Here is a 26,924-nt window from a genome sequence, read left to right as displayed (position 1 = left end):
CATTACTCTAGTGTATTTATGAGTTATGACTACCCTTTTTTACACTGTAAGGGGTGGCCCAGGAAAGAAAAGGGGACAGATGTATCACTTCCCCTCGAATACATGCAACTTAGTGGTGTAAGTGGGTCCCATATAGCGTAGTCAAAGACGTAGTTAGAAGGCTAGCTGAGTAACTTGTTGGAAACCCATTTGGAAGGTATATATGAAAAGGGTTTCTTGATATCATTATTCTACTAACAAATATGACGTCCATATTTAAGACCTCTTTGTCTCTTACAACATTGTCTTAATAGGAACAAATTTGGATTCAGCCCTCAAGACATGCCTTCTCGAATGCTATTGCGGAGTACCCCACGAAACAACATTGCTTGTAGACGAATCCTTCGTCTGTGTTCTCCATGTTAGACTGCACCATATAAAGAGCAGCTACTCAACCCACCACACACAAAGGAACCCTTTCAAAAGTAAAAGAGAACGAGATAGAGAGATAGAATTAATGGCGAGTGAGGGATTGATTCTCTGTGTCTTCGAAGGATGTATAACCACATCCGATATAGAGATCGAGCGAAGGCCTTACCATCGCAATTGTACCTGTGCCTTGCACAAATCTAGAGGTTGTGCCTTGTCTTCTCCTAACAAAAAGAAGATATCTTACCCAATCCGACGGTCGTGGAGCGAGAGTTGCTTAGTAATGGCTTCTTCCATCAACTCATCCCCATCATCTTCTCCTGCTAATCCTCCTGAGAAGACACAGCTGCCATTATGTAAAAAAGGAGAATAGTGGTTTGTGGGAGACTTAAATCTATTGTTGGACCTCTTTTGCAAAAAAAAATTTCTAATCATGCAAATGCATGAGTTGTTGATTGAACTCTGAATGCCAATTACAATGCATTATGGCTGTTGAATTTCGTCTGTAATGGTATTTGGTCCTTTTTTTTATCTTTACAAATTGAGAGACTAGTCATTGGGTTTTTGGTCACTCAATTGAAAATTGAGATAAGTTGTCCTTAGTTTGTTAAAGGTCCAGAATGAGAATATAGCATGTCCATATTGCGTAGCGGGGCCCCATCAATGATCTCCAAGAGTAAATAATCAAACTGATTGGCCGATCCTAACCTTCCAATCATAGATTTATCCTGTAGCGTACATGAGGCTATGGGGTTGTCTACAGTCCTACTAAACCCTTGTCATTTCCTATGCAATGAAATGGCTGATGCTAATAATGTATTCTTTCCTCCAAATAAATGGAAACTGATGCTGGTTACCTTTGCACAAAGGTAGGTAATAACATGCTTCTTCGTAAAAAAACACGTATCGGCCCCGCTACTGCCTTGTTTACGTGACCAGATCCGTTGATCCAAGCAGGAAACATAGGGCCATCCAAATGCCACAAAGAACACCTTGATCTGATGATCCTAGGCTTTTGATCCATTGAGCCTTGTTTAAGTTTCTGCCAAAAAAAAAAATTAAACCGTTGATTTTTTGTAGTCCTATATCTGAATTTTTACACATGACATGGCCGTTCGGGATGTATGCATGACCTGTAGGTCACCTCATGATGTTCTACAAGATCAACGGTCTTGATTTCGCATACATTATCCATAATCCCCCTTTGTAGGGCCCAGAAATTACCTTTTAACATTAACCACTGCTTTTTTGTTAATACCTGTGGTGGGTGGGACCACTTATGAAGTGCATACACCTATGCATTATCTTGGGACCCACCTACACAATCCAACCTTTCTTTTCTTTTTTTCCCTTTCCGTACATTTTTGGAGAGGCAACTTGGGGTCGAATCCCTGAACCCAAAACTGCACCACCGGGCTCAGACCATCGAGTTCCTTTAGTGCCTTAAGTTACCAACATGAGGCCCCACAAAGTTCGCTTGTGATTGTGCGCACAAGGTGCCGGATTTCCTGCCGAATTTTACCTTTTCCCAACTTCAGTTAGAGGTCTTCCATTTACAGCCTCATTTGTTATAATGACACCCCACTTGCTTGTCTTTAACCCATTCCTCGACCCAACATTCATTCAAAAATGACCAAACACCTCCCTTCCTTTCTCCCTCCTTTCTCCTTCCTTTCTCCTTCCTCCCCTCATCTCTCTAAATGGCCACAAAAGGGTTGTCTCATAGTGTCTTTGAAGGGGCCATAGCAACTCCAGACATGGAGATTGAGCGAAGGCCTTACCATCGCAATTGCAGTTGTGCCCTCCACAAGTCTGGAGATTGTACCAAGTCTTCTCCTTGTAACACAAAGATATCTTACCCTGTTCGGCGTTCTTGGAGCGATGGTTGCTTGGCATTGGCATCTTCGAACTACTCGTCTCCGTCATCTTCTCCGGCAAACCCTATAGGCGCAGAGAGGACCCAGTTGGCATTGTGTAAAAAGGAGATTGTTTAGTGGGAGATTTGAATTGGTGGGAGCTTATTTATTTGGTCCTTACATCTTATATATGTAGATGATGTAAGACTACACATCTGTTCTTAATATTTTACAAATTGATTTAATTTTATGTGCCCATTGCATTGCATTATGGCAATTGAATTTAGCTTCTTAGCATTAACATAATGTTTTGTTTTGGGGAAATCATATCAATTAATCTCCCTGTTTTAGTAATGGCATTCCACATATTATTATTTTTTCTCTGGAAATTTTAACATCGTTTAAAATTTAGCAAGAAATAAAGATTCACCGATTCAAAAAAAAAAAAAAAAAAATCCTTAAGCAAGAGTTAATTTTCCAATTCCTTATGGGCCGGTTCATGCACCACCGGAGATCAATAGATATTATCTTGAAAAATTACTCCCCATAGGAGGGATTTCTTTGGTCATTTTCTAGAAAGGCATATTCAACCCCACGCAGCATCCACCTCCTTCTTGTTGTATTGCCCCCGTGCATCATTCTGAGTCATCATTTTTTTAGCGAAAATTCTAGCAGCTCTCATGTTTTTTTATCATGCTTGATCAAAGTTCTACGATCAAGTGCCCGATCACCATACACGCAGCCGTACTTCTACGCTACATGGCCATTTTCCTTCGCGAAAATGATGTCCGTTCCCAAAGAAATTTCCTTCTTGTTGATACTAACGAGGAATGAGATCTGCTAACGATGAATGATCCAGTATAGTGTGTCTACATTACATTGATAGGTACCTTACCGATAAGCCAAAAGCTCAAGAGCTGATGGAACGCGTTAGGCAAGGCCCTTTAAACCTGTCCCATACCAGACTGGGTCCCACGCAGTCCCATACCTAGGCGGGCCCCCACTTAGGACATAACATACCAAAAATATTGAGATTTGCATAGGTGGGCCTCACCTTTGTTTGAAACTGAAGACTGATTTCGACTCTCTTTGGTCTATTGATTACCCATGGGATTACTAAAATCGTCTCCTCTGGCTTTGTGCTTGATAAGTTCGCCAGAGAAGCTTGTGCTTGATACACACAACTCTTTATTCTCGTAAACAAGGTCCCTTGCCTGTGTCATTATTGAAACAATGGAGTGTAGATATCATCACCATTTATCACTTGCATCCATGGGAAAGAAGGGAATCAAATCTATCAAAAATTCAAAATCACAGTTGACTAAATTGATTAGACCAACTACCACCAAAAAGAAACCAAAGTCATGATACACCGAAAGAGAAAGAAAATATGTGGCACGAAAGAAAGGAAAGAGAAAGGTACAGCCCACATTATTGGAAAATAAAATAGATTAAGGTCTGATGTTGATATTTGGAGAAAAAGCATTATCACACTGTATCAACGGAAAGAATAAGTTTCGGAAACTCATTTCCCAAGGAAACAGTTTTCCGAGAAAAATTTCCTTGCACCTAATTGGCTAAGCAGTCATTAAAGGCACGTTTGGCTGCCAGGAATTTATTTTCACGATAAATCCCGGAAACTAGTGACGTTGCAAAAAAACTGGAAACAAAAAGCTCTACTCAAAACCGGATTGACATATTGACATTTTCCGGATTTTTAGCAACTTCTCCGGACCTGAAACACTAGTTCTCGTATTTTATTTCCCGAGATTTCACCTTCATCTCCACTTGCTGCATTTAAAAAAGTACCCACTACGCTGCTGACATAATTATGGTTTGCACCTTGATCTTTGAATTCTAACAAATTGACTTTTGCCTTGTAAATCTGTATTGATTTGCTTGCAAGCCACTGATTAGATGATTAACATTATGGGTGTGATTATCAATTTGTCGGATCGCCACATGGAGCCTCAAAACCACAACAATCATGCTAATTAGTGGACTGGTCAATGGCCTCCCAATAGAAATTAGAAAAAAAAAAAAAAAAAAACTATATGCAAATGTACACAATCGAAGAAAAAATATTGCACCGATCAGACGGCTAGGATTGTCCAATCGGAATAAACTTTTGAGTAATTGCCTATCTAGATAGTGCCCCACCTGATCAACTGGCCTGATTCACATGGACGGTAGAGAAGGGGATAAGGAGAGTGGGAAGTCCCTCCAAGCAACCCCAATGAATTTTGGGCTCAATTTGTTAGTTTGAAAGTTCAGACACAAATTGTGGCATCAAAATGCAATGGGGCAGCACACTCAAAATAAGAACCCTAAATTTTAAATCCTTTGCAAGTATGAATTGTAACAGCCAATGAAGAAGAAAATCTACACAAAATAGAAGCTGTATAGAAACGAAACGAGAGGGGTGTAAATATCAGCTCACAAAATAAATCAATGCACAACCAAACTTCTCGTGCATTTTCCTCTATAATTTTTCAAACGATTCACCTTAGGCCATGTTTGGCAATCATGAATTTTTAGTGAGAGAGGAATAAGGAGAATGGGAGGACAGACTTGAGAGGGCATGAGTTAGGAGAGTGTAAAGAAGAAGCTAGAAAACAGGAAAAAATTAAATCGGATTTCGACTACAGCATTTATTTTCCTTGTTTTTTCTGTAATTTTCTCACCCTCTCCTCACTCAGTCCCTCTCCAATCTCTCCCTCAGCCCCTCACTCACCATTGGGTAAGCGAATATTCCAGGGGGGGGGGGGGGGGGGGAGAATCATGGTTGCCAAACATTGCCTTAGGGTTGCACTGTTACACCCCAAACGGCTTAGGATACAAACAGATGCTTCCATGTACGACCAAAACTATGAGATTGAGTATTGTACTATTCTAATGTTCAAGTGTACACACCTTGAGACCATGCTCCACCATTCAATTACCCGCATTGCTTCAATTTCTCTTCAACAAGTTCGATACAGCGGTACAATACCAACTGAACAGGATTGAGGGCACAAAGCATGTTGACTGCAATTTCATTATTATCCCTCTCATTCTCTGCCTCCATCCCGGATACCAGTGTTCGCAGAGGTAGAAACCACTCCTTGTAAGCCTTCTGCATATTGCTTTCTGAGAGTACACCGGTGTAATTTGTTTTTCCTGAAATTCATGGTCATTCCATCAGTCAGTAGGAAGTAAGGTGTATCTAACAGAATTATTTCCTAACTATTGATTCCAATTTCATGGTAAAGCAACAGTGAGAGAAATAATCATCAAAACTTAAGTATAAGGCAGGCACAAGGCTGTGAGTAAACTAAAATGGTTCCTAGCTTTCAGCATCTTTATATTTTGAAGGACAAAGTCTTCATAATGCCAGAGCTACCAACCATGAAAATAAAGGATGTGTAAATTTCAGACCTATTTCCTAATAATGGCAGGCCCATGGTTCTCACAGATGATGGCAATTTTAATGCCCATTTCACATTGTGGCACAATGATAGCTCATGCTGCCCATATGGCATCTGTCTGACCAATGTTCTGAAGGAGGAAGGGTGTCTCTTATCAATGTGTGACGCCCTATTTACTGAATCCCTCATTAATGATAATCGTGGTTTTGTGTTAATTACCACTATCACTAAATCAAACTTGGTCCCTCTTTATGGTTGCCATTCACAAGTGGATGGAAGTACATCCACATTGCAGAAGCTGAGCAGCAATTTTTTTTCCCTCTTAGTTTTCAGACCAGAGATCTTATGTCCCGGATGTCATCTAGGAATAAGTAGTGAACTCCTGATGGGGATCGTAGACGTCCATTACGGGTTTGTTCTAGGTGGGGCCGTACTCAAGGGTCTTGTATGGATATTTTTATTGTTCGTAGGGACATTTTGGGGATTATTTGGCATATTAGGGTTATTTTGGTCTTTTAATTGCTCATTTGGGTTATTTGGGTCTTTTATTGATTGTTGGTTGCCTATATATAGGCCATATTACAGACTTTTGTTAACTTTGATGATTTATTGAATTGATTACAGATTTCTCCCCTAAAATTCTCTCATTCTATTCTTCTTCTCCCTTATTTCTTCTTCTTTTCTCTCCCTAGCCTACATCAATCATTAGCCTAAAATAAATTATTCTAATGTATGGGGGCCATTGTTATTGATGATAACACTAGTTTGTTCATGGAATTCTTCATGCAGTACAAACTGGGTTCGCGCAATTAATGGAATTTAGAAGAGTAACTTAAAATGATACTTTTGATAGTGATGGAAGCACCCACTACGCTTCTACTATAATTCATGACTTTATTCATGACAATAGAATAACTCATGAAATGCCATTGCCTGACACCCTTTAGAAAAAATACTAGAAGATAGCACCAACAGTTTAAGGGGATTGATTTACCATGGTGCAACAAAACTTCATGCCTACAATTAATCATAACTGAAAAAATGCACAACTGACAGACACCGCTAGATTCATCTCCACCACATGGTCCAAAACCCACTCTATCCGAGTTCTCCATAAAAAATGGTCACTATTCACATGTAATCTTTAAATTGTAGACTTTTGTAGCCACAACACCTTCCAGAAGTACTTATCCCTCATCTCTGTTCTTGCTAATACTCCTTTTTCCCCCAATGACACATTATAAAACATATCGCTTCTACCATATATGGATTGAAAAGGCAGAAAAACAATCGTTCATGTTTAAGATCACCGAGATAAATTAAATTTGAATACATGTTATATAATCCATTAATCGTTTGATGGATGATCAATTGGTAAAATGGAAATAGAAACCATAAATTACCCATAGAAGCTGGAAAATGACCTATCTATTAAAATATACAATAAATGCCCAACTAATCTAGTGAAAATTTGGGAACCAATTAGGTGAATGCCTGGAAATAGAAACCATAAATTACCCATGAGAGAGAGGGGGGGGGCACAAGGCCCCACCGTTGCGGGGTCTGGGGAGGACTAGATAAATTACCCATATAAGCTGGAAAATGACCTATATATATATATATATATATATATATATATATATATATATATATATATATATATATATATATATATTAAAATATATATATATATATATATATTAAAATATATATATATATATATTAAAATATACAACAAATACCCAATTAATCTCGTGAAAATATGGGAACCATTTGGGTGAATGCCTGCACACAAGGATGCAAGAATGTGTGCATTGTTGGACAACCTCGCATTTTTGCAATATATTAATAATAAAACAAAGGTTTGTGCTATTGGAGACAGATTAAGATGAGTATTTTCTGTGCTAATGTCGAATAAATAAACCCATCTGAATACCCAATTCAATGAATACAGCACATCACAGATAGCAGAATCAATTTATTGCTACCAACATGACAATATGCTTGTGTGTGTGATTATACATAGTTTCTAAAGTTCATACAATTAATCAACATGTTAGTAATGTGTGTAATTTAGGTACTAATTTACTGTTTCAACAAAGAGCACTTTTTAAGAGCTAAAGAAGCAGGAATGGAACTCTTACACCTTAGAACAATAATAAGGTGTGTTATTTACCTGTTGATTCTGTTATCAATAGAAATCTGTACAGGTTGAGAGCAGATAAAACCTGTACATATGAAGCACATCAGTTACCCTAAAATGCAAATTATACAATAAACGAGTACAGGAAATCCTATCTAATGGTTAGTGCAGCCAAATCCTGGACAAGCATTTAACTGGAAGGGCTTAATAGCTTTGAACATTCTGCATTTAAGACTAAAAAGAGGATGCATGGTTAAAACAATAAGCAAAAGAAGCATCTGCTTGCCATAAATAGTTTGTTCCAGTTGTATAACTGAAATGGAAAAGATTGAGATAGAAATATCTCAATAATGTACTTTCTACTCTAGCCAGAGGATGAGGCACGTAATCCGACACATTGATTACAGATAACATGATGCTCTCCCGTCCACAATGTTGCATAATTCAGGTGGTGTATAGAAGAAATGAATCCAAACATAAAAATGCATTAAAAATTTAGAGCTATAAGTCGTAGAAATAAATTAAATTTTAAAGAGCAGTATCAGCAACACCATGCTTGTAAAGATTCTGCAATACATGCACTGCACTGGTGCCTGATATGGGAGCAGACCTCATTGTTGTGAGGGAGGGGGGGGAGGGGTGGGGTTTGTTACCTAGCATGTCAAGACAGTTAAGTATATCACTGTGCTGTGCATATGCATGCCAAGTAAAGGAGTCTGAGAAAAATGGAGCCATATGGGTAAGCCCATCTCAAGGTAGCTTTTTTTTTTTTTGAATGGTCCCATCTCAAGGTAGCTACACAAAGATATATTGATACATCATGAAGAGAAGTTTCAACAATGAGATGGAGGACCGTACATGAGAATAATTGAGCCAATAGGTCACACACTACTAGGAAGCATGATCTTTCGTAGAAAAATACAGGCATTAATCTGGATCAAGAAAACCAAGAGCATCATGTCAAAGTTCAACTAAATGGAACCAACTACCAAAGAGCAGTTGAAGAAGAGTATTGGTGGTAACAGCTAAATGTTTCATGCATTCTTTTTTTTTCGAATGGTGTGTTTCATGCATTCTTTGAACAGAATTTGGAGGCTATTGCAACTTGTAGCCGAGAAGGAAATGAGAAGAGAAGAAGAAAAAAAGAAAAATGAGAACCCAAGCCCCACCACATGACAGACCCCTAAAAGGATACACAAAAGGGAAAATAAAAAGGGAAACGATAAATGCGCCCCTTTTCATTACTTGGGACACCCAGCTACAGTGTATCTATGACTGCAAAGGGGCTGATGTACTTCACATTTAAGGAATGAAGTAACCTGATTGCCACATACAATGCAGCTGGGTGTCCCAAGTGATGAAAAGGGGCACATTTATCATTTCTCAATAAAAAATAGCGAGTGTTGTTACAACACGATTGGAAACTCTGAGTCACTAAGCAGCTCAGTCCTATCACTTCGCTAACACTTCTTGATATGCTCTTGAGATTGAGCACTATCTCACTACATAGATCTCAAATTTCAGAATGTGCTTGGCTTTTGTTTTTTTTGTTTTTTTTTTAGTGGTTCCATTATGTGCTTTGTACTCTCCAATTAACTTAAACATTGAGGTAACACAAATATCAAAAATTTATCTAACTCCCTTCGATCAAAATGCCACACAAAGCCCTATGAAAAAATTGCTAAACAAAAGGCCCAATCAATGGCTTAGAAAGTAACTCAACAACCTTAGCTAGAAACACACCATTAACACCAAAACAATTCAGCAAGCCAGCCCAATTTAATCTAACTACCTTAAAATGAATGAAAAGGTAATCCACCCTTCCTTCCTTCCAACACATCACACATCTACTAGCAAGTCCTACAGTCCTTCCATTTTTAACCAGTTGCACACATTCATCCTTTTGTACACTTCCATCCACTACTTTGTCTTTGAGGTGGAACCAGAGCTCATCAAATTAGAGATGGAAGAATGTGGACCCCCTATATCAGTAAGTGATAAAAAAAAGCTATGATTTAGGCGACAGCCCGACACATTAAATTTATTGCTGACATAACTCCTCGCTCCTTTTGACCCTTGCAAACGTATTGCTAGAAGTGTCAGACTTCATGTGGGTATGTCGACAGAATTTTGTACCGTGTCAAACGAAATACTGTTTATTATTGAATATAGTGTTTACCCCTCTTTCATCATTAACTCTTATTTTATTATTAACTTTTTTAACTCTCCTTAACTAGTCTTTGTTCCCCCCTCCCCTAAACCTAAAACACTAAACAAACACGTTTCCAATATTATGTTCATTGTATCTTACTGGTCTCTCTTTCTAACTTGATTAAATTGATGAATGCACTGTTATTTTATCATCTCGTGCTTCTTTGAGACTTACAGTTGCTTAATCCTAAAGATTTATTAGTTTTCTACATGAATACCATATGTATCATGTTGCAGATTACGAGTAGCAATAAGTACCCGTATGGGCGTCCCTGATTCTAGATTTTTAGGGGTAGCCATGTCGGACACTTTGTATCCGTGTCGACACTCGACACACGAATCCATGTCTGCAGATCATAGTACAAAGGTAATTTCACCAAAATACATCCTAGAAGATCATTGCATCAAATCTGTTTATCCCAAAATCTAAAACCCTCCTCATACCTAATCCCCATAGAGAAATAGACTCATTCACCAGCCAAACATATTGACTACCATTCACATCAGCCTACACCAGTAGGAAGTACCCTTAACTTGCAAACGCCATCATGCACACACGCATGCCAAATCTCCACAATCATTCTCCAATAAAACATATTGCACAACTATAGGTTCCCTATACCAAGTCCTCCATGTTATTGGGCTTAAAAACTAAAAGCTTCCTACCAATCTATTAGACATTACCTCCCTAGCGAAAGAAAATCTCATTACAGTCCTTCAACTCTAGTTGCAACAGACTTGGGAATTTTGTGCATTGACATAAAGCACAACGTAAGAGTAGCAAGTGAAGTTGTAGTATGTTTTGTTCTTCCACGAAAGGACAAATAGCCTTTTTTTCCACATGGCAAGCTTCTTTTCTACCCTCTCCATAATCGGTGCCCACAATGCCTCGGATAAGGCCCATGGAATGGATAGTGTAGTGTTTACTTGTATCCTTTCTTCCTCTAGCTGGTTTTTCTTACCATCCTTTTGGTGTTGCTACCTTTTTGAAAGCCTATGTGTGATGGTCCTCCATAGGATGAATCATGAAATTGCCAGATAGCCGGCCCACTATTCCTTCTAATCTCAATTCTCCAGTTTGGTATGGCCATGCCTAAAGGGAAAGCTTGCTCTAAAAGTTCGTCTTTTCTCGAACAGCTGGAGATAATTGTTCTCCTTAACTTTCCTTGAGCATATGCCAATTGAATTCACAGACAACCCAGATTGAGGACCATGTTCCAAACACATTCAATTGCACCACATTGTGTAGAAAATTCCAATATTTGGTAAAATTCTTACCGCTTTCGTACCAATCTACACTCCCGTATCGCAGAAACCTCCACCTCCAACACAAGTCCAAAGATTGAATCCTAGGCCTTCATCGTCATTTCATTCCATGCATTAAGTGGGATGCCATATATCTGACGCAAATTGATCTTGCTCTTCTCCTCGTTCAATACCAAAGGACCATAGTCCAATTTTCGGTAAATTGGGTTTCTCATTAGAGGGAGGGGATTAAAAGGCGAGTGTTCGCTATTGGGAACTTTATTAAACAGCGGTTATTATATCCTTATCATGTATGGTTTATGGATTTATGAAAATCCTTACCAAATGATGGGACTATTCCAATTTTGCCAATGCTTAGGGTTTTTTAAGGCGCTTTGCTTTCTTCTTTCAAGCAAAGTGCAAAAACCTCCACTTTCTAATGAAGTTTATCAACCCAACTGAATTAATTAATTCTCCAAGTTTTGATAGCCCATCCTCACAATTCTACGTGCTCCAGCTTTCGTATGATCCTACCATCCAGGAAAGCTTTCTCAAGTATTTGTTTCTTCTACTAACACCACTTGGGAATGATCTCCTAGAAGGGCCGATGCCATAAATCGCCTTGGCCAGATTCTGCTCTGAACAGCTTCACAACGTTGACTTCAGGTAGCTTCATACACTCATGCTCTTATCAGCACAGGTTCTTTATCTTTGGACTTAAACTGTGGAAAGTCCCTTCTTCTCTGTGTATCTCTTCCACTACTACATTCTTCATGAGTTGGCATGTTCTTTGAATTGACTCGACGACCGGCACTTGCCATTGAAAAACCAATTGTAGTGCTTTATGCAGCGGGATACAGCGATCTTTGACATCATTCGCCCTTGAAGTTTTAGTAGTTGCATACCTCACACATCTAATCTCCGTCCCACCACTCGTTCAGTCATGATAAAATCCATGGAAGAGTGACCTCTGATAATCCGTTTCCCACCTCCCCCTTCATCTATGACAATTCCACTCATTCGCACTCTCTTCAACCCGATCAAACCCAACTCAATCGCAAAAAACCACAAAAACTACAATAAACCATAACCAGTTCCACCAGAATAGGCAAGGGGTTCAACAAAGCACATGGCTATATATTGAGATCAAACGAAACACAAAGGGTTACATAGTAGTAGTGAATTGGCATAATCATAAGTTCAGACCAACATTATCAAGAGGGACTGACAATAGTTGAACAAATGTGTCAGAGAACCTATTTCTTGCAAAATTCATGCTAGGGTGTCCAGTTCCCGTTACTGTTGACTCAACAAACTAGGCCATAGGATGTCAATTCTATAAGAAAGCACTTGATTTTTTTCATCTTTGCAATTTGTATTTTCTTCTTCTTTTTTGTTTTTGCTCCTGTATTTGACCATCTCGGTCTTCCTTTTGAATGAAATCTTGACCATTCAAAAAAGAAAGAAAGCATTTGAAATAAATCTAAGGCAAGCATCAATAACAAGTATCCCTTCCAATCAAAGCACATGTTCTACACAAGACGTTACAAAAGATTACTTCAGAAATTTAAGAAGCAATTAAAACTGTCACATTAAAAATATAACAGGGATAATATTACGAGTACCGCGTCACCATGCTCTGGAAGGGAAGGTGGCCCTCCCTTTGGAGGCCTCAAGACAAACTCAACCAATTCAAGGGCATTCGAACTCCAACATGGGGAACTTAGATTACTCTTGTTTTCTATATTTTTTATTGTATCGTTTCCGGGTGGAACTTTTTGAATCTCCATTAGAGTTTCCTCCTTAACAAGATCCATAAGTATCGCAATCTGTGTAGAAATGTAAGGGCCAGATTAAAACTGAGTCAATATCTATGCTTATAGAACATATCAATTGGTTTAAGGGCCTTACCATGGAAGGAGAATTACTATTTGTAATGAGAGCCTTTAACATGTCAAACCTTTGATGAGATGGAATATCTGCGAGTACCTAGTCAAATTGTTGTGTAGCAAGACCAATTTAAAAGTCAACAAAAGAACATTTCAACGAAGTGGGAATGATCAATGTAAAAAAATTTGTACCAATGTGTAAAAGAAAAAACAAAGTAAAACATTCAAAACAAGCATGTAAAGGATTGGAAGTTAATTTGTTGATTCAGAATACAAAGTTGTATGTGTATACAAAATGAAACCTTGTTATTCCACCAATGTATTGAAACATACATAAAATGAAATGTATGTTAATGGGTTGTATGCCACATGTGCAAATGAGAGAGGGAAGTTTTATAAGTGGTGTTTAAAACTAAGACTTAGACGAGACACTCTTTCGAAAGATTCTTCGGAAAGGTTCTCTAAAGCAAAATCAATTTTAAAAAAAAAATCAAGGTAGATTCTCCTAAAAAGTCCTATGAACAAAATATTGTGAACCAAAGAATCCCTGTTTCAGGAAGACTCTTCTCGTAAGGTTCTAAAATCAAAGTTGTGAACCAAATGATCCCTCCTCCAATCCTCTTCCAAAAGGTTCTAAGATCAAAGTTACATAAACTAAAGAGTCCATCTTCTGGGAAGATTCTTCCAATGCATACCTTGAATAAAGTTATTGGACAAGGAAAATTGCACAACAAAGACTCAAAAAAAAGACATTTGTGAAATATTATGTTACTTTATATGTGAAGTGTTAGCTTTGTAGGGAGCCTGTGTATATAAAAAAATTGTCGGGAACCTCTTTAATGAATAATCAAAAGTGTTTCTTTTCTTTTAAAGGATGTAATTAATGACTTTAAATCCACTAAGTGTAAAGTATCCATGAATTAATAAAACACCTCTTTCCCGACGAAAAATTAATCAGCAATAATTTTTATGTTTATTTCTTTAATGATTACATTTGTTGTGACAAATACTACCTATGAGAACTTTGAGGATTAGCTGGAAGATATGTTTACCAAAGACTCTTGGGTCAGCCTGGCATGATTATTGCAACTTTGAGGGCAGTACTTTATTAAGGCTGATTCGTCATTTCTAACCTATTCAGGGTCATTACTGTAATTATCGATTTTCAAAGCATATGCAATGAAAAAATTCAAACGTGTGAAGTAATAGTGTGACAATTCACAATTCATAATTGAGGATGCAAACACTACAGAGACAGATAATCGCAATAGATATGGCAAGTGTTCCTGTTTAGAATGAATTGGTAGGAACTAGGAAGGACACCCAATAGATATGAAAATGGCAGTCTTAGGATAGCTTAATGTAGACACAACAGCAAGCATTGGATATTTTAAGATATTTGTGTATGGGTAGGTGAAAATTGGATGGACACAATAAGCCAACGCATCATACATTAAAGAACTGGAGTTAGTTCTATTTCAAAATGCATTCAAGCAACTACAAGTTATCAATTTTTTAAATAACAAACTGAAGAGCTGGCTTTTCGAATCAGACAGACTAATTCGCTGAAGTTACAGAACATCAATCATACCTTCCTATTAATCCCAAAGAATCGGAAGCGGTTCCACGTAAACAAAGTTAACTAGAGCAGGAACATTAGCAACTTTTTTTTTTTTTTTGAATAGTTGGAAAATTAGCAACTTCGGATGCATGATGTAAATAAAGTTAATTAGAGTGTTAATCAGTGTACAGTTTAAAAAAATTAGTGCACGGTAATTAGCGACTTCAAATGGCATGGGATCCTCCTAAAGACTTACTTTATCCATGCATCAGTATGGGGCACTTCTAAATTATAAACACTTACTCTTTTCAATGCAGCAAAAGCTGTTTTTCTTAACACAGCATCCGGAGCAGACATGATGACCCATTCAACAGCCTGAAAAAGCTTCTTTTAGCTCAAAGAAAGCAAATAATATCAACATTGGTCTCTACAAAAATACAAGAAAAACCATACCTGCAGTGAAGTGAAAAGGCTAGGCATATCGGATGAGCAATCGATGTGATCTCCATCAAATTTTTGAGAAATATCTCCATCCATAATACTCAATAACAAGTCAATACCATGATATTTTAATTCCCATGGCTGATCAATAGACGAGAGTACATATCCCAACATGCTTATTGCTTGCCACCTTTTAGTTTGACTACTTCGGAGTTGATCCTTAACAGTGGTCAAGTTCTCCCCAGCAGCCTTCGCAACTTCATCTGAGATATGGCCCCAGATCACTGCAAAAAACATCAGACAAGAAAGAGGGAAATAAACGAGAAATTATCAACTATGAAACACGAGGATGAACAAAAAAAACAATATGCTTAAAATCTTAAACATCAGAATCATTCAAAAAAATAAAAAATAAAGCCCTAAACATCAGATAGGGAAAAAATCTGAACTTAGTTCTGCAGTAAAATAATGTAGAAGCAACAGAAACCTGCAAGAGATGCTCCGTGCTTGATGAAGCCAAAACAACTCATAAGGTCATCATGGTCCTCTACATCACTTTGAATAAGATGAGTCAGAAATACTTATTCAAGTTGGTAAATTGAGTGAAACAGAGAAGGTGGTGTAAATATAGCAACCTGAGAAATTTTAAAATTACCTCCAACAATCATACTAGTAATTGTGTAAACATCACGTCCAGTTATAAGGCCAATATACGATAACCCGCAAAAGGGAAGGAGGTGTGACAATTGTAACATAAATGAAGTACAACGCAAAACTTCCTTTGCCAAATAACTCCTTGTTATAAGAGCCTGCAAGTCAATGAAGGATTATGAAGCAAAAAAAAATACAAAAGAATGGAACGAAAAGGGGGAAAAGAAAAGGAAACAATAACAAAAACCAATTAAGAAACTAATAAAGAATTGATATTAACCAACATTCAAACCCGAACACAGATATGAGTTAGTCTAGTGCCAACCATGATTTGTAAGACAAATAGACCAAGTAGAGCACCAAGCTCCTCTTTTTCTCTTCCAACCTATTTGCAAACAAAAGCCAAGATGAATTGATTATCTAGAATGAGCTAATGGAACATATATTAAGAACATCTGCACTACAATAAGATAACAGGATGAAGATTCCCTCAACAAGTGTAGAACAAACCAATTTTGGGGAAACTGCTTGTATGGAAGTGGCAACGCTAACTGCTCTGCTAAACAAAAGTTTCAGAGTATCACTATCTTCATCATCCAATTCTGATGATACAGCCTTTAGAACATTGAGAACACCAGGAATGGTAACTTTTATTTGCTCCAAGTGACGCCTCTGAATGCATGGAAATACTGAAAAGATGGATACAAATGCAGCAGCAATCTTATTAGTTCAATGTCTACTGAAAAAAATTTCAAGTTTTAGAGCTTCTAAACAAGATATGGTAATAGATATTAGATAAAATCCTGTGGAAATATTATAGCATTGCTCGTTTACATAATACTGTTAAACACACATTGGTAAGTTGTAGTCTATGTCTGTGGTACATCCACACCTCGTGCATTGTTGCCTTGGTCATCAACCTGTGAGTAGTAGTTAAGTTATTAGTCCTTATGGTTGAGTATCTTTCTACCCAAGTTGTCAATTCCATTTCGTTCGCCGTTTCGTTTTGGTCAGTGGAATTGAATGTTTCAGTTTATTGTCTGTTTCGGCGTTTCATTTCAGAAAGACTCTACGATAGGAAAAAATTTAAATAGTTAAAAATTTTAAAAATCCAAGAAATAGAAATTTGAGAGAAATATAAGAAATCATTATACGAACCAAATATTTAAAAAAACACACATTTTATTATTGAAAACATTAAATTTATTGCAATGCATCAAAAATAGAGCAGACCGGAATGAGACGAAATGGGCGGAACAAACCAAAACAAGACAAAATTCTAGCTGAAATGGAATAGAAGGTGTTCTTGTTCCATTTTTCGGATTGGAACGAAATGTTTCGGCCGAGACGAAATGGAATTGACACCTTAGATTGTCACGAATGCTTGGAATACTAAAGGTCTTCTAAAGTGGAAATTTATACGGCCACATATGCATATGCTTCAAATAAAAATAAAATGTAAGAAAAAACTATTCCATTTATTAATTTCATAAAAAGTAATGAAGGAATATTATAATATGAATGTAACCAATTTTATAATAAAAATAAAAAATCTAACTTCGTTCTTAAAATTTCCCTCAAAAAAAATAATTTCCAACTCCGTTGATTGGTAGATCATGCATTAATAACTCACATTAAAATTAGAAGCCTGACATGCCTACACAACTCAACTCAACTAAGCCTTTGTCCCAAACTAGTTGGGGTCGGCTAAGATAAAAATTCATATAAGATAAAAATACAAAACTAAATAAAATCATTAATTTTTGAATTAAAAAATCTGACTCCAATCAGTAGATTAGGCAAGAACTCGAACACAATAAAATTAGAAGCTACCAACACATGATTAGTTTTTATTAAAAAATAGCTTTTTTCAAATTTCAAAACCATAAATCTGCGAAAAATGAAAATCCATACACTAATTTATGCACAAATGCATCAAATAAACAATAACTAGATATTGGTGGGGTATTGAGAAATTCAGAGGGGAATACCATATGGGCTTTCTCGGGGTCAATAGGGACAGCAGCCGCTAACGAGGAAGGGGTTAGAGCAGTTCACTAGGGGTTAAAATACCTAGATTTAGATATGTTTGATAGAACAACTATTGAAGGTGATTCTATGAATGTGATACGTTGGTTGAGAGGGTCACCGGTCCCACCCTGGCACTTCGCAAGGTTTTTTGATGAAATTCAGGACCGGATTGGTTGATCCTCTTTGACATTTAACCATGTCAGAAGGTCAGCTAATAGTATTGCAGATAGACTGCCACGGGATGGTGTTGGAAGGGTTGGGGTCGATTTTTTCGATTTCCTCCCCCTTGACTACTAGTACAATTTTACATGTTTTCAATGTAACCCTTTATATTGATCCTTTGTACTTTTGTTGTACCATCTAGGTCTGTTTTAATGAAATTGCCACCATTCAAAAAAAAAAAATTGCACCATGAATGAAGAAGCAAGCAAAAAATCATAAACTAAGCATTTACCAGGCAAAAAATGTAAAACCTCAATCTTCTCTATGCACTTTGGTCGAAATTTTGACATCTCGATCAAAGTTTTGTAATTTACATACTAAAGGGATAGCATTTCAGACGACATGAGCATAACAATACCGAAATCTATACATGTCAAACAAAGGATTTTGTTTCAGTGGGGATGGTAATGAAGACATGTCGGTTGTTTCGTGTTGCTTTCGGGTGACATTTAGAGCCATGCTCAGGAGGAATCTTTTACAATGAGGTGTTCAAGATAACAAAATTCAAGAAAAAACCAAGAATCTCACTACTAGAACAAATATAGAGCGAAACATCTAAAGTCCCACTCAAAAGACTCAAACGAAGCAATCCAACATATATTTAATTTTAGTTTTGTTTATAATTTGTAAATTATTTTAGTTAAGGAACCTCTTGATGAATAACTGGAGGTATTTTCTTTCATTAAGAAAAATAATTAATGGCAATTAGGCGTGAAAGGGAGAGTTCTTTGAAGGGACCCTAGCACAGATAGAAATATTTTTGGGAATTGTATTTACTTGACTATTAAACGCTTTGACTTTGATTTTGCAGCGATAAGTCAGTTAATTTATCGACCTAGTGTTCCCCACTGGCAAATACTTCATGGCATCATATAGTGTCCAAAAGGTCCTCTAGGTAAAGGCATTATTTTCAAGACTGACGGTCACTTGAATATTGAGAGTTACTCTAATGCTGATTGACTAGGGTCTCCTTTTGATAGGTGATCCACAGTTGGATAGTGTACCTACATTGGAAGAAATTTGGAAACATAGAAAACTAAAATGTAGAGTACGGTCGTGTGGTCTAGTGCAGAGGCAGAGTACAAGCTATGAAGCACGGGTGCTTCAAAATGGCCCGCGTACCCGTATCGGGTGCGTATCCGACACGGGTGCGCTCGGGTGCGTGTCGGGTGCGCACCCGATTCAAAAACCCTTTTTTTTTTTTTTTGACGGTCGGGTGCGTGTCGGGTGCGCTTGGGGTGCGCACCCCGACGCACCCGACACGTTTTTAAGTGTTTTAAAACAAAAAACAAAAAAAAAAAGAGGAGGGCTGCCAATAACATTTTTTTTGGGGGGGGGTTTAAATTATAAAAGCCCTTTTTCCATTTTGGTGAATGGTGATGTTATGGTTATTTGATTGCTTTCCTATTTTTTTTAAAAAAAATTAATAAAAAATATTATTATATTCAAAGCACCCGAACGCACCAGCACCCAAGTTTTTTGAAAAATCACGTACCCACGTCCCCGTGTCGTGTCGCACCCGCACCCGTGCTTCATAGAGCACAAGGCAATCGCTCATGCTACTTGAGAGTCAATGTGGAAAAACACTATGATGTTTGACATGGGTTTTAAGGTACAAGAGCCAATGAAGATGTATTGTGACAACCAAGTGGCTACTCATAAAGCAAGTAATTCAGTACTTCATGAGGAGTAAACATTTAAAAGTAGATTTTCATTTTATTTATGAAATATTTTTAGATAAATAGATATCTACTTTATGTGTTAAGCCAAAATATCAATTGGCAAAAATATTTGTCAACACTCTTGGTTGTAACCAATTCAAAAAGATTTCTCCACGGCATAGGTGATATTTATGCTTAAGATGGTTTGGGCATATCCAACGTAGGCCTTTGGATGCTCCAGTTAGAAGAAGTGACTCGTGCCAAGTTGATGGAGTAAAAAGAGGTAGGGGCAAACAGAAAACAACTTGGGTGGAAACAGTGAAGAAAGACTTGAGGGCTAGGAACATAACAAAGAACATGACCTTGGATTGGATAGAATGGAAGAAAATTATCCAAGTAGACGAACCCAACTAGTGTCAGGATTAGACTTAGTCAATTTGAGCAGGGTAGATCCTTTCACCTTCTTCATGAAATTTTTTCTAAAGGATTCATTAGCCGGCCCCAACTAGTTTGGGACAAAGGCTTAGTTGACTTGAGTTTAGAAAGAGTGTTGAAGTTTAGTTTTATTGGCAGCCCAGTGCACGACGCTCCCGCCATTGAAGTTTAGATTTATTGCTTCGTCTTTATTGTTTATAGAGTAAGAGCAGATTAACACTTTCTTTTATTTTCACTTTCGAGTGGTATTTTCAATCTTCTTTTAAATGAACATGAGAAAAGTCACAATTTATGATGATGCAATTCATCGACATCAAGACTTTCCTCCCTTCTCTCATTTCCCTTTGCTTTCTCTCTTGTTTTCTATTCTCAAATTCATTCTTTATTCTCTTCACCTTAATACATTGAAATTAAGCAAATCCAAACATATTGAAACCAACTTAAACTTCCCAAAATACTCAATTCAACAGTAACACCCAACCCCAGAAAAGTTCAAGTGAAAAAGAGTACAATCCTACAATTTAGGTGAAGGATGATAGAGTTGCCATCAACTTATGATAATTTGCTTGCCATCAACTTGTGATAATTTGCTTGCCATCAACTTGTGATAATTTGCTAGTTCTCTTCCTAACTTTTCTAGTGTTCAGAATTTTGGAGATGAGTCCAGGCCCTTGTGGAAAAGAAATGATTAAACCCCTATGCAATATTCTTTTCTCTGAATAGTGTTTGGCTTATTTGGAGCGAGAGGAATGCCATGGTTTTCAAGGATAATTCAAAAACCTAGGGGGTCTATAATCAGTCAAATCATAGCATGCTTCCAAATTGTATTTTTATTTTCCTCTTAATGTATTAACTTATGATCGGATTTGTATTTGCAGGTTTTATGTTAAAAACAAAACTCCAGATGTTTGGTTTCATCCTGCATAGGGATTGTTTAAGCTAAACTTTGACTAGTGTAGTGAAGTTGTCCACGATGCTTCCGGAGTTCATTGGATAGCTAGTTATGGCCTTTGTAGGCCACTATGTTGATGATCATCCAACCGAGGCTGAAGTTAGAGCAGTTTCGCACGGTGAGACTGCCTCCAGTGGAGTTAAGATCTCTCAAGGCCTGAATTGAAGAATATTCTATGACCACCATTAACTGGATTAGAAGAGTTTCCGGCCGTCCTTAGCACTTTTGTCGTCAAGGAAATGGAGGATAAGATTATGACTTCTTTTGAATATGTTATCACTCATGCATCTCTAAGGAAATACAAAGACGGACAGTATAGCAAATTATGCTGTTAATTGTAGGAAAGCATAGTTTATTCCCATGATATGCCGTTTTGAAGTATTTTTGTTTCTTATTGCTCTACCTAAGAGCCTCTTATTATATTTATTTCTCTTTCTTTGTAAATCAAGAAAATTTGATAATAGATACCTTTGGTTAATATATTATTGCACTTCTGTCTTAGTGTAGGTGTAGTTAGTTCACTGATATTGAACAATATCAAACTATTTAGATCATGCAGCATTACCTTTTGAGAGCCCATTCAAAATGGGAACAAAATAAGCAGGTGTCTTGGACACTTTATCAAGTGAATCTAATGCCTGATCCAATTAAAAAGAAATATCAACAAAAAACTAAAAAAATATAATAAGAACATGAGAACAGAAGACTGGTACACAAAAACAAAATTAGAAACATGAGAAGATAAGACTAATTTTAAGTACCATAATTATGAAAAGAAGGAAGCAATACATAGTCCCATGCAATTGTACTGGAAGCAATCAGATTTTTAGAAGCATCATAGACGTCATATGCATGCATCCGAGATGGAAATGTTCATACGAATGAATAGTATCAATTATGTAACATGAAAAACTCAACATAAACCAAAACGAGCACAATGGCACAATAGACAGTGGATGTACTTGACTGCACCATGACTGTTTGGAAAAAAAAACAAGCTTCATTTCAATCAAAATATTGATAGAACGGGGTTTGCTCGCGCTCAAACGGCGCACGATAGTCAAGTGGCGCATAATAGCTTTTCAGATGTACGATTGACAAGGACTGGCGCAGAAGATCTGCAACCAAAAGAATCGAGGCTTCCTAAGGCTGAGCGAAGCGAAGGAGGAGAGCCATTATTGTTGGGTTTTTTTCTTTGAATCATGTTGATTCTTCGATGCAGGTTTTGCTGTTCATCGGTTAGTTCATCGACTCTGCGTGCGAGGTGTGGCGCAGTCTGGTCAGAGCTACACCTCGTGCGCGGACCAACACTACTATCAAATGAAATACCAAATTTGAGTGCAAAACAAACGAATTCAAACCAATACTTCAAATGAAAGACCAAATTTGAGTGCAAGAAATAATCTAAAAAAAGCATAGCCCTTTACCAAAAATAGAAAAAGAAAAAAGGAATAGCTCCTAGAATTTGGTCGAGACGAAGAGAAAACCTAAGATGAAACAAAAACACATGGCATAAAATCATAATACAATGAAAACAATTGACTAAGCACATCAGGTCCACTAGCTAATAATAGAAAGCTAGCCATGCATATTTATGTGCAACCATACTGGAAGCAGTCAGGTCCCTGAAAGCATCATATAGATCTCACGAATAAAAGGTATCAATGTCATAGGAATGTACAATGTCAATCATCTAATATGAAAAGCAAAAGAAAAACAAATCAAAGAACAATAGATGAAGAATTATACTAAAACACACCATTGCTATAGGAAGTCTGGACAGAAATTTCAAGCTTTATGTGCAAGTAAGATTGATACATCTGACTTAAAATGTTTATTGCATCGCACAATTTGCCCCTTGTTTATCTTAGATATTACTTGTTACATAACCCCTTGTGGTTTCAAAGGTGTAGTAAACACCCTTTTGTTTTGAATTTTGATAATGTCCTACCACCTTTTTGTTCCAAAAGGTATTACACACTTGCATATCACTTTTGAGGTGTAGGAATTTATCAAGCATGGCCATTCCAAGAGAAAAGAAAAATTCAAGCATGGATTTTTTCAAAAGGTGGAAAAGATGCTCTTCTAAATAGACAATCACGTTCTTTGGCACAATCAACTCTAGTTGGTAATAATAAGCAATGATGAGCGAAAAATGACTCGTGACCAGAAGGAAACAGATTTACGAACACAAAAAAAAAGAGCAAAGCAGAGAACTAGGAATACTCTTTGTAGAGAAGCCCGGTTTTGGCTTTGAGTAATAAATGTTGGAATGCCATAAGTTTTCATGGTAAAACTTCATCAATCCTTGAGCTGAGCTGGAGGTGTAGGGTCTAGAGGATGCATATGTGGGACACAAGTTGCCTAGTGCTAGATTGCAGGCATAATTTTTATATAAATTTGAGTTCCAATTACAATCGAATTTCACACAAATACTAATTACTAAGAAATTCATGATCTAATTACTAAGAACTCAGACAAATTGATTAGTATTGATGGTGAGGAGAAAAGAGGGGCTCGGCATCATATACTAATTATGAATGATGCAAGCTAATCACTATCGCTTGTTTGCTATATATCTGCTACAAGCATTTTGTGCACACGGCCGTAACTCTTATAATGTCTTTCTATTTGGATCAGAGTTTTGAACTCCAAAAATTGTTTTCTCGGTCACATTATATTGTGTTTTTACCGTGACTCCGTGAGAGGGTCAAGGACGATGGGAAAGAGGAATCTGATGGCCATGAGGATGGAGATGGGCGATGACGAGCAAGTGGAGGCTGATTTGATGTAGGGCAAAAAAATTAATTAAAAAACATATTTTCCTTAAGGCCCTGTTTGGATTGCAGGAATTTTCTGAAAAAGTTTGTAAAGGAACAATATTTCTAAAAGTTACTACATTTTTTATACACAAAGAATGATGAGTTGAACCACCCTATTAATTTTTACTTCAGAGTGATCTTCAATTTATGATAATATCCCTTTAAATTAACCAAAATCATAACAGATAATTTTTTTTTCATCATAAATGTTTTTCTTGTAATCGAAGCAGGGCCTAAAGAAATTTTCTTTGAAAAAAAGAACTTCTGGGAAAAAAAAGATCTTTCGTTTGATGTAACAAAAAATCTCAGAATTTTAAATTTGTTTTTTGGTTAGCATTTTCAAAGAAAATTATCTGTTATCAAAAATATATATTTTTCTTTCGAAATTAGTATAATGCTAGTTTAAGGGTGAATACTAATTAGATTGTAGGCACAATTTGGGTATGAATTTGAGTTCTGATCACAATATAAATTCACACAAAATATTAATTACTAGGAAATTCACAGTCTAACTACTAAGGAATTACACAGAGTGATCAACAGTGAGCGTAGTGAGGAAGAAGAGGTAATATATCATGTGTTGCGTACCGATAATACGCACAAATCAATATTGCTTGTTTGTTATATCAGCTACAAGAATTTCACGCACACAGTGATAGCGAGGATGATGATGGACGATGTAAAGCAAGTGTGGGATAAAAGTTTTCATGAAAAAATTATTATTCCGAAAAGAAATTTGCAATGAAGAAGGAAAATCTGAAAATAAGAATCTTCCGTTTGGTTGATGAGTTTTATAATGTCCTCCAATTGGATCAAAGTTGGGAACTCCAAAACTTGCATTTTCAAATACATTATGGTAAGTATCTACCTTGAGGTCCAATGACAGAAACAGTAAAGGGCAATGGGAAAGAGCGGTTTGATGGCAATGAGGATGGATATGAACGACAGAAACTAAGTGGGGCCATTTGTGTGTGGGTGTAGGGTTAGAATTTTTATAAAAAGAATAAATTCTTCGAAAAAAGAAATTCTTAAAAAAAATCATTTGTTTAGCTTTTTAAGTAAGCTTCTGTATAGAAGCAAGCTCCGAAAACTCTAGCAGTGATCTTCCAGTAACTATGCATACAATTTCTACCATTATCTGAAACAAGAGAAGAAAAAGTTAAAAGTTCCTTACTGTTTCCATTAAAAGAAATTTTTGTGCATCAAGAGAAAGAACAGTTGTACAAGCTTGTACTTGAATCCCTTAAGTTTAATCAGACACAAAATGACTAGCTATACCGAAATTTGGTGTCTCAGTTTTCATGATTTTCCATATGCTTTTCAATTCCTGTCTTTATACCGTTATCCTTCCTAATTTATCTAATTTTCAAGAACTTTCCATTAGGTCCAAACAAGCAGTGGAATTAATTAGCAGAGCATGTATAGAGAAATTCCTCTTTCCAATCAAACGAGCTTACCTCGCAAAGGATTGTAAGCATATCCCTCGGACTACAAATTGAAACAAGGCATTCGATAATCCTCTCAGCAATCTCTCCACACTTATCTGACACGCACGCGAATTTCGCAACGACGTTTGGCAGTTCAAAAGAAAGAGCATCGAGGAGCATCTGAGCAATTCAAAACATATCACGAACTAAAAAAAAGATATGAAAAATATTTACAAACGAAACCTTTTGGATCTGAAACAGGACGAACCTGATTCGATGACGGAGAACAGACGATTCGTTGAATCTCTTCAAGAACCACCAACGCGTTCTCCTTTGATTCCACATTCTCCGGATCGGATAGAGCGGTTTCAGAGACGGAATCGAGGAGATCGATTAACGAACGAACGGCATTTTCGGATTCCCGAAAATCATCAGCTTCGAGAGCCTGGAAAGGAAAGAGAATGTAAAGATTTGGAAGATATAAAGACAAAAGAAAAGGAAACCCTAGAATTCTAATTCTTTCTACCTTAGAACATGTGTCTAGGGCTTCTTGAAGGCGTATTAGGAGAGGATTCGAATCGTCGAGCTGGAATAGGGAGAAATCGATCTCGTCTCTCTCAAGCGACATGATTTGAGTTCTCTTTTTTCGATTTTTCTTCACTGATTGTAGACGCAGATGAGGAAGAGCAGTGTGGAAGACGAAGGGAAACTAGGAGAGAATTACCAGAATGGCACAGGGCACTGCTCCCTCTATTAAGTATTAACCACTTTGGAGTGTTTGGATATAAGGAAAAAAAAATTACGGAAACAAAAATTCCATGGAAAGCAATATTCCGTAGAAAATAAATCCAGAGTCTATTAGGTCTACAATTTTCCATGAAAACATGGAAGTTTTTCCACGAAAAATGATTGTACCAGGGGATGTGCTAGAGACCAGCACAGAAGGCATTTCGCTCCTGGGCTGTTGCATATGAGAGCAGCCACACTGGCTCTTATTCTATCGTTTAATTCATATGAGGTGGCTGCTCTCATATGCAACGGCTCAAGCGCAAAATGTCCTCTTGGATGGTCCCTAGCAAATCCCTTTTACCAACTGCTCAGAAATTAATTTTATACCGAAAGAAATGTACTTGGAAAAATCTTTCCATACATCCAAACAGCTCCCTAGGCCCTAAATTGGATTGCAGGAATTTTTTGGAAAAGTTTGAAGGGAAAATTATTTCTAAGTTTTGAAGTTATGACAATATCCCTCTGAATTAACCACGATCATGGTAAGAATTGAGACTTCAAGCTTACAAGTTCACGACCCAAATGTTCATTGTCAATATTTGATCCCAACTTTATACATTGGGTCCCACATAGCATATTAGGCAGTCCCATCCCATGTATTATATAAGGCCCTTTTGTCTACTATACAGCCGATTGTGAGTCCAAAGCCAATTTTGGACTCAAAATTGTTTGGTCATATTCGTTTGAGATTGTGACAACTGATTGTTAGCCCCAAACCTATTATTGACTCAAATTGTACGATAATTGGTTTTGGACTCACAACCAATTGTCAT

The 26,924-nt window shown here is 37.1% G+C and overlaps 2 protein-coding genes across 7 annotated transcripts; one reads left to right on the top strand and one right to left on the bottom strand.

Moving 5' to 3' along the window:
- Positions 1–345: 345 nt before the first annotated feature.
- On the bottom strand, positions 346–26,107 carry ALF4 (aberrant root formation protein). 6 transcript variants are annotated; one of them, XM_077381911.1, is made up of 15 exons: positions 25,889–26,107; positions 25,631–25,807; positions 25,393–25,542; positions 21,679–21,751; positions 16,323–16,501; positions 16,138–16,197; positions 15,817–15,970; positions 15,649–15,708; positions 15,174–15,445; positions 15,024–15,095; positions 13,182–13,259; positions 12,890–13,099; positions 7,848–7,899; positions 5,178–5,423; positions 346–740 (listed from the first exon to the last, which is right to left on the bottom strand). In XM_077381911.1, exons 1-14 carry the CDS (start codon positions 25,988–25,990, stop codon positions 5,203–5,205), a joined length of 1,860 nt encoding a protein of 619 aa, XP_077238026.1. In that variant the 5' UTR covers positions 25,991–26,107; the 3' UTR covers positions 346–740; positions 5,178–5,202. The 6 variants fall into 6 exon arrangements, with proteins under 6 accessions (XP_077238026.1, XP_077238024.1, XP_077238025.1 ...); XM_077381909.1 differs by lacking the exon at positions 346–740 and adding an exon at positions 2,890–3,478; XM_077381910.1 differs by lacking the exon at positions 346–740 and adding an exon at positions 3,681–4,233.
- Positions 2,049–2,535, top strand: LOC143879496 (uncharacterized). Its single transcript, XM_077381915.1, has one exon. The coding sequence runs from the start codon at positions 2,109–2,111 to the stop codon at positions 2,400–2,402; it is 294 nt and encodes a 97-aa protein (XP_077238030.1). The 5' UTR covers positions 2,049–2,108; the 3' UTR covers positions 2,403–2,535.
- Positions 26,108–26,924: the final 817 nt, after the last annotated feature.

Source organism: Tasmannia lanceolata, unplaced genomic scaffold (genome assembly GCF_043159265.1).
Source record: "Tasmannia lanceolata isolate RefF3 unplaced genomic scaffold, GAP_Taslan_0.1 ptg000006l, whole genome shotgun sequence".
In the NCBI taxonomy this organism is placed as follows: Eukaryota; Viridiplantae; Streptophyta; class Magnoliopsida; order Canellales; family Winteraceae; genus Tasmannia; species Tasmannia lanceolata.
This window is presented reverse-complemented; position numbering and strand designations above follow the sequence as displayed.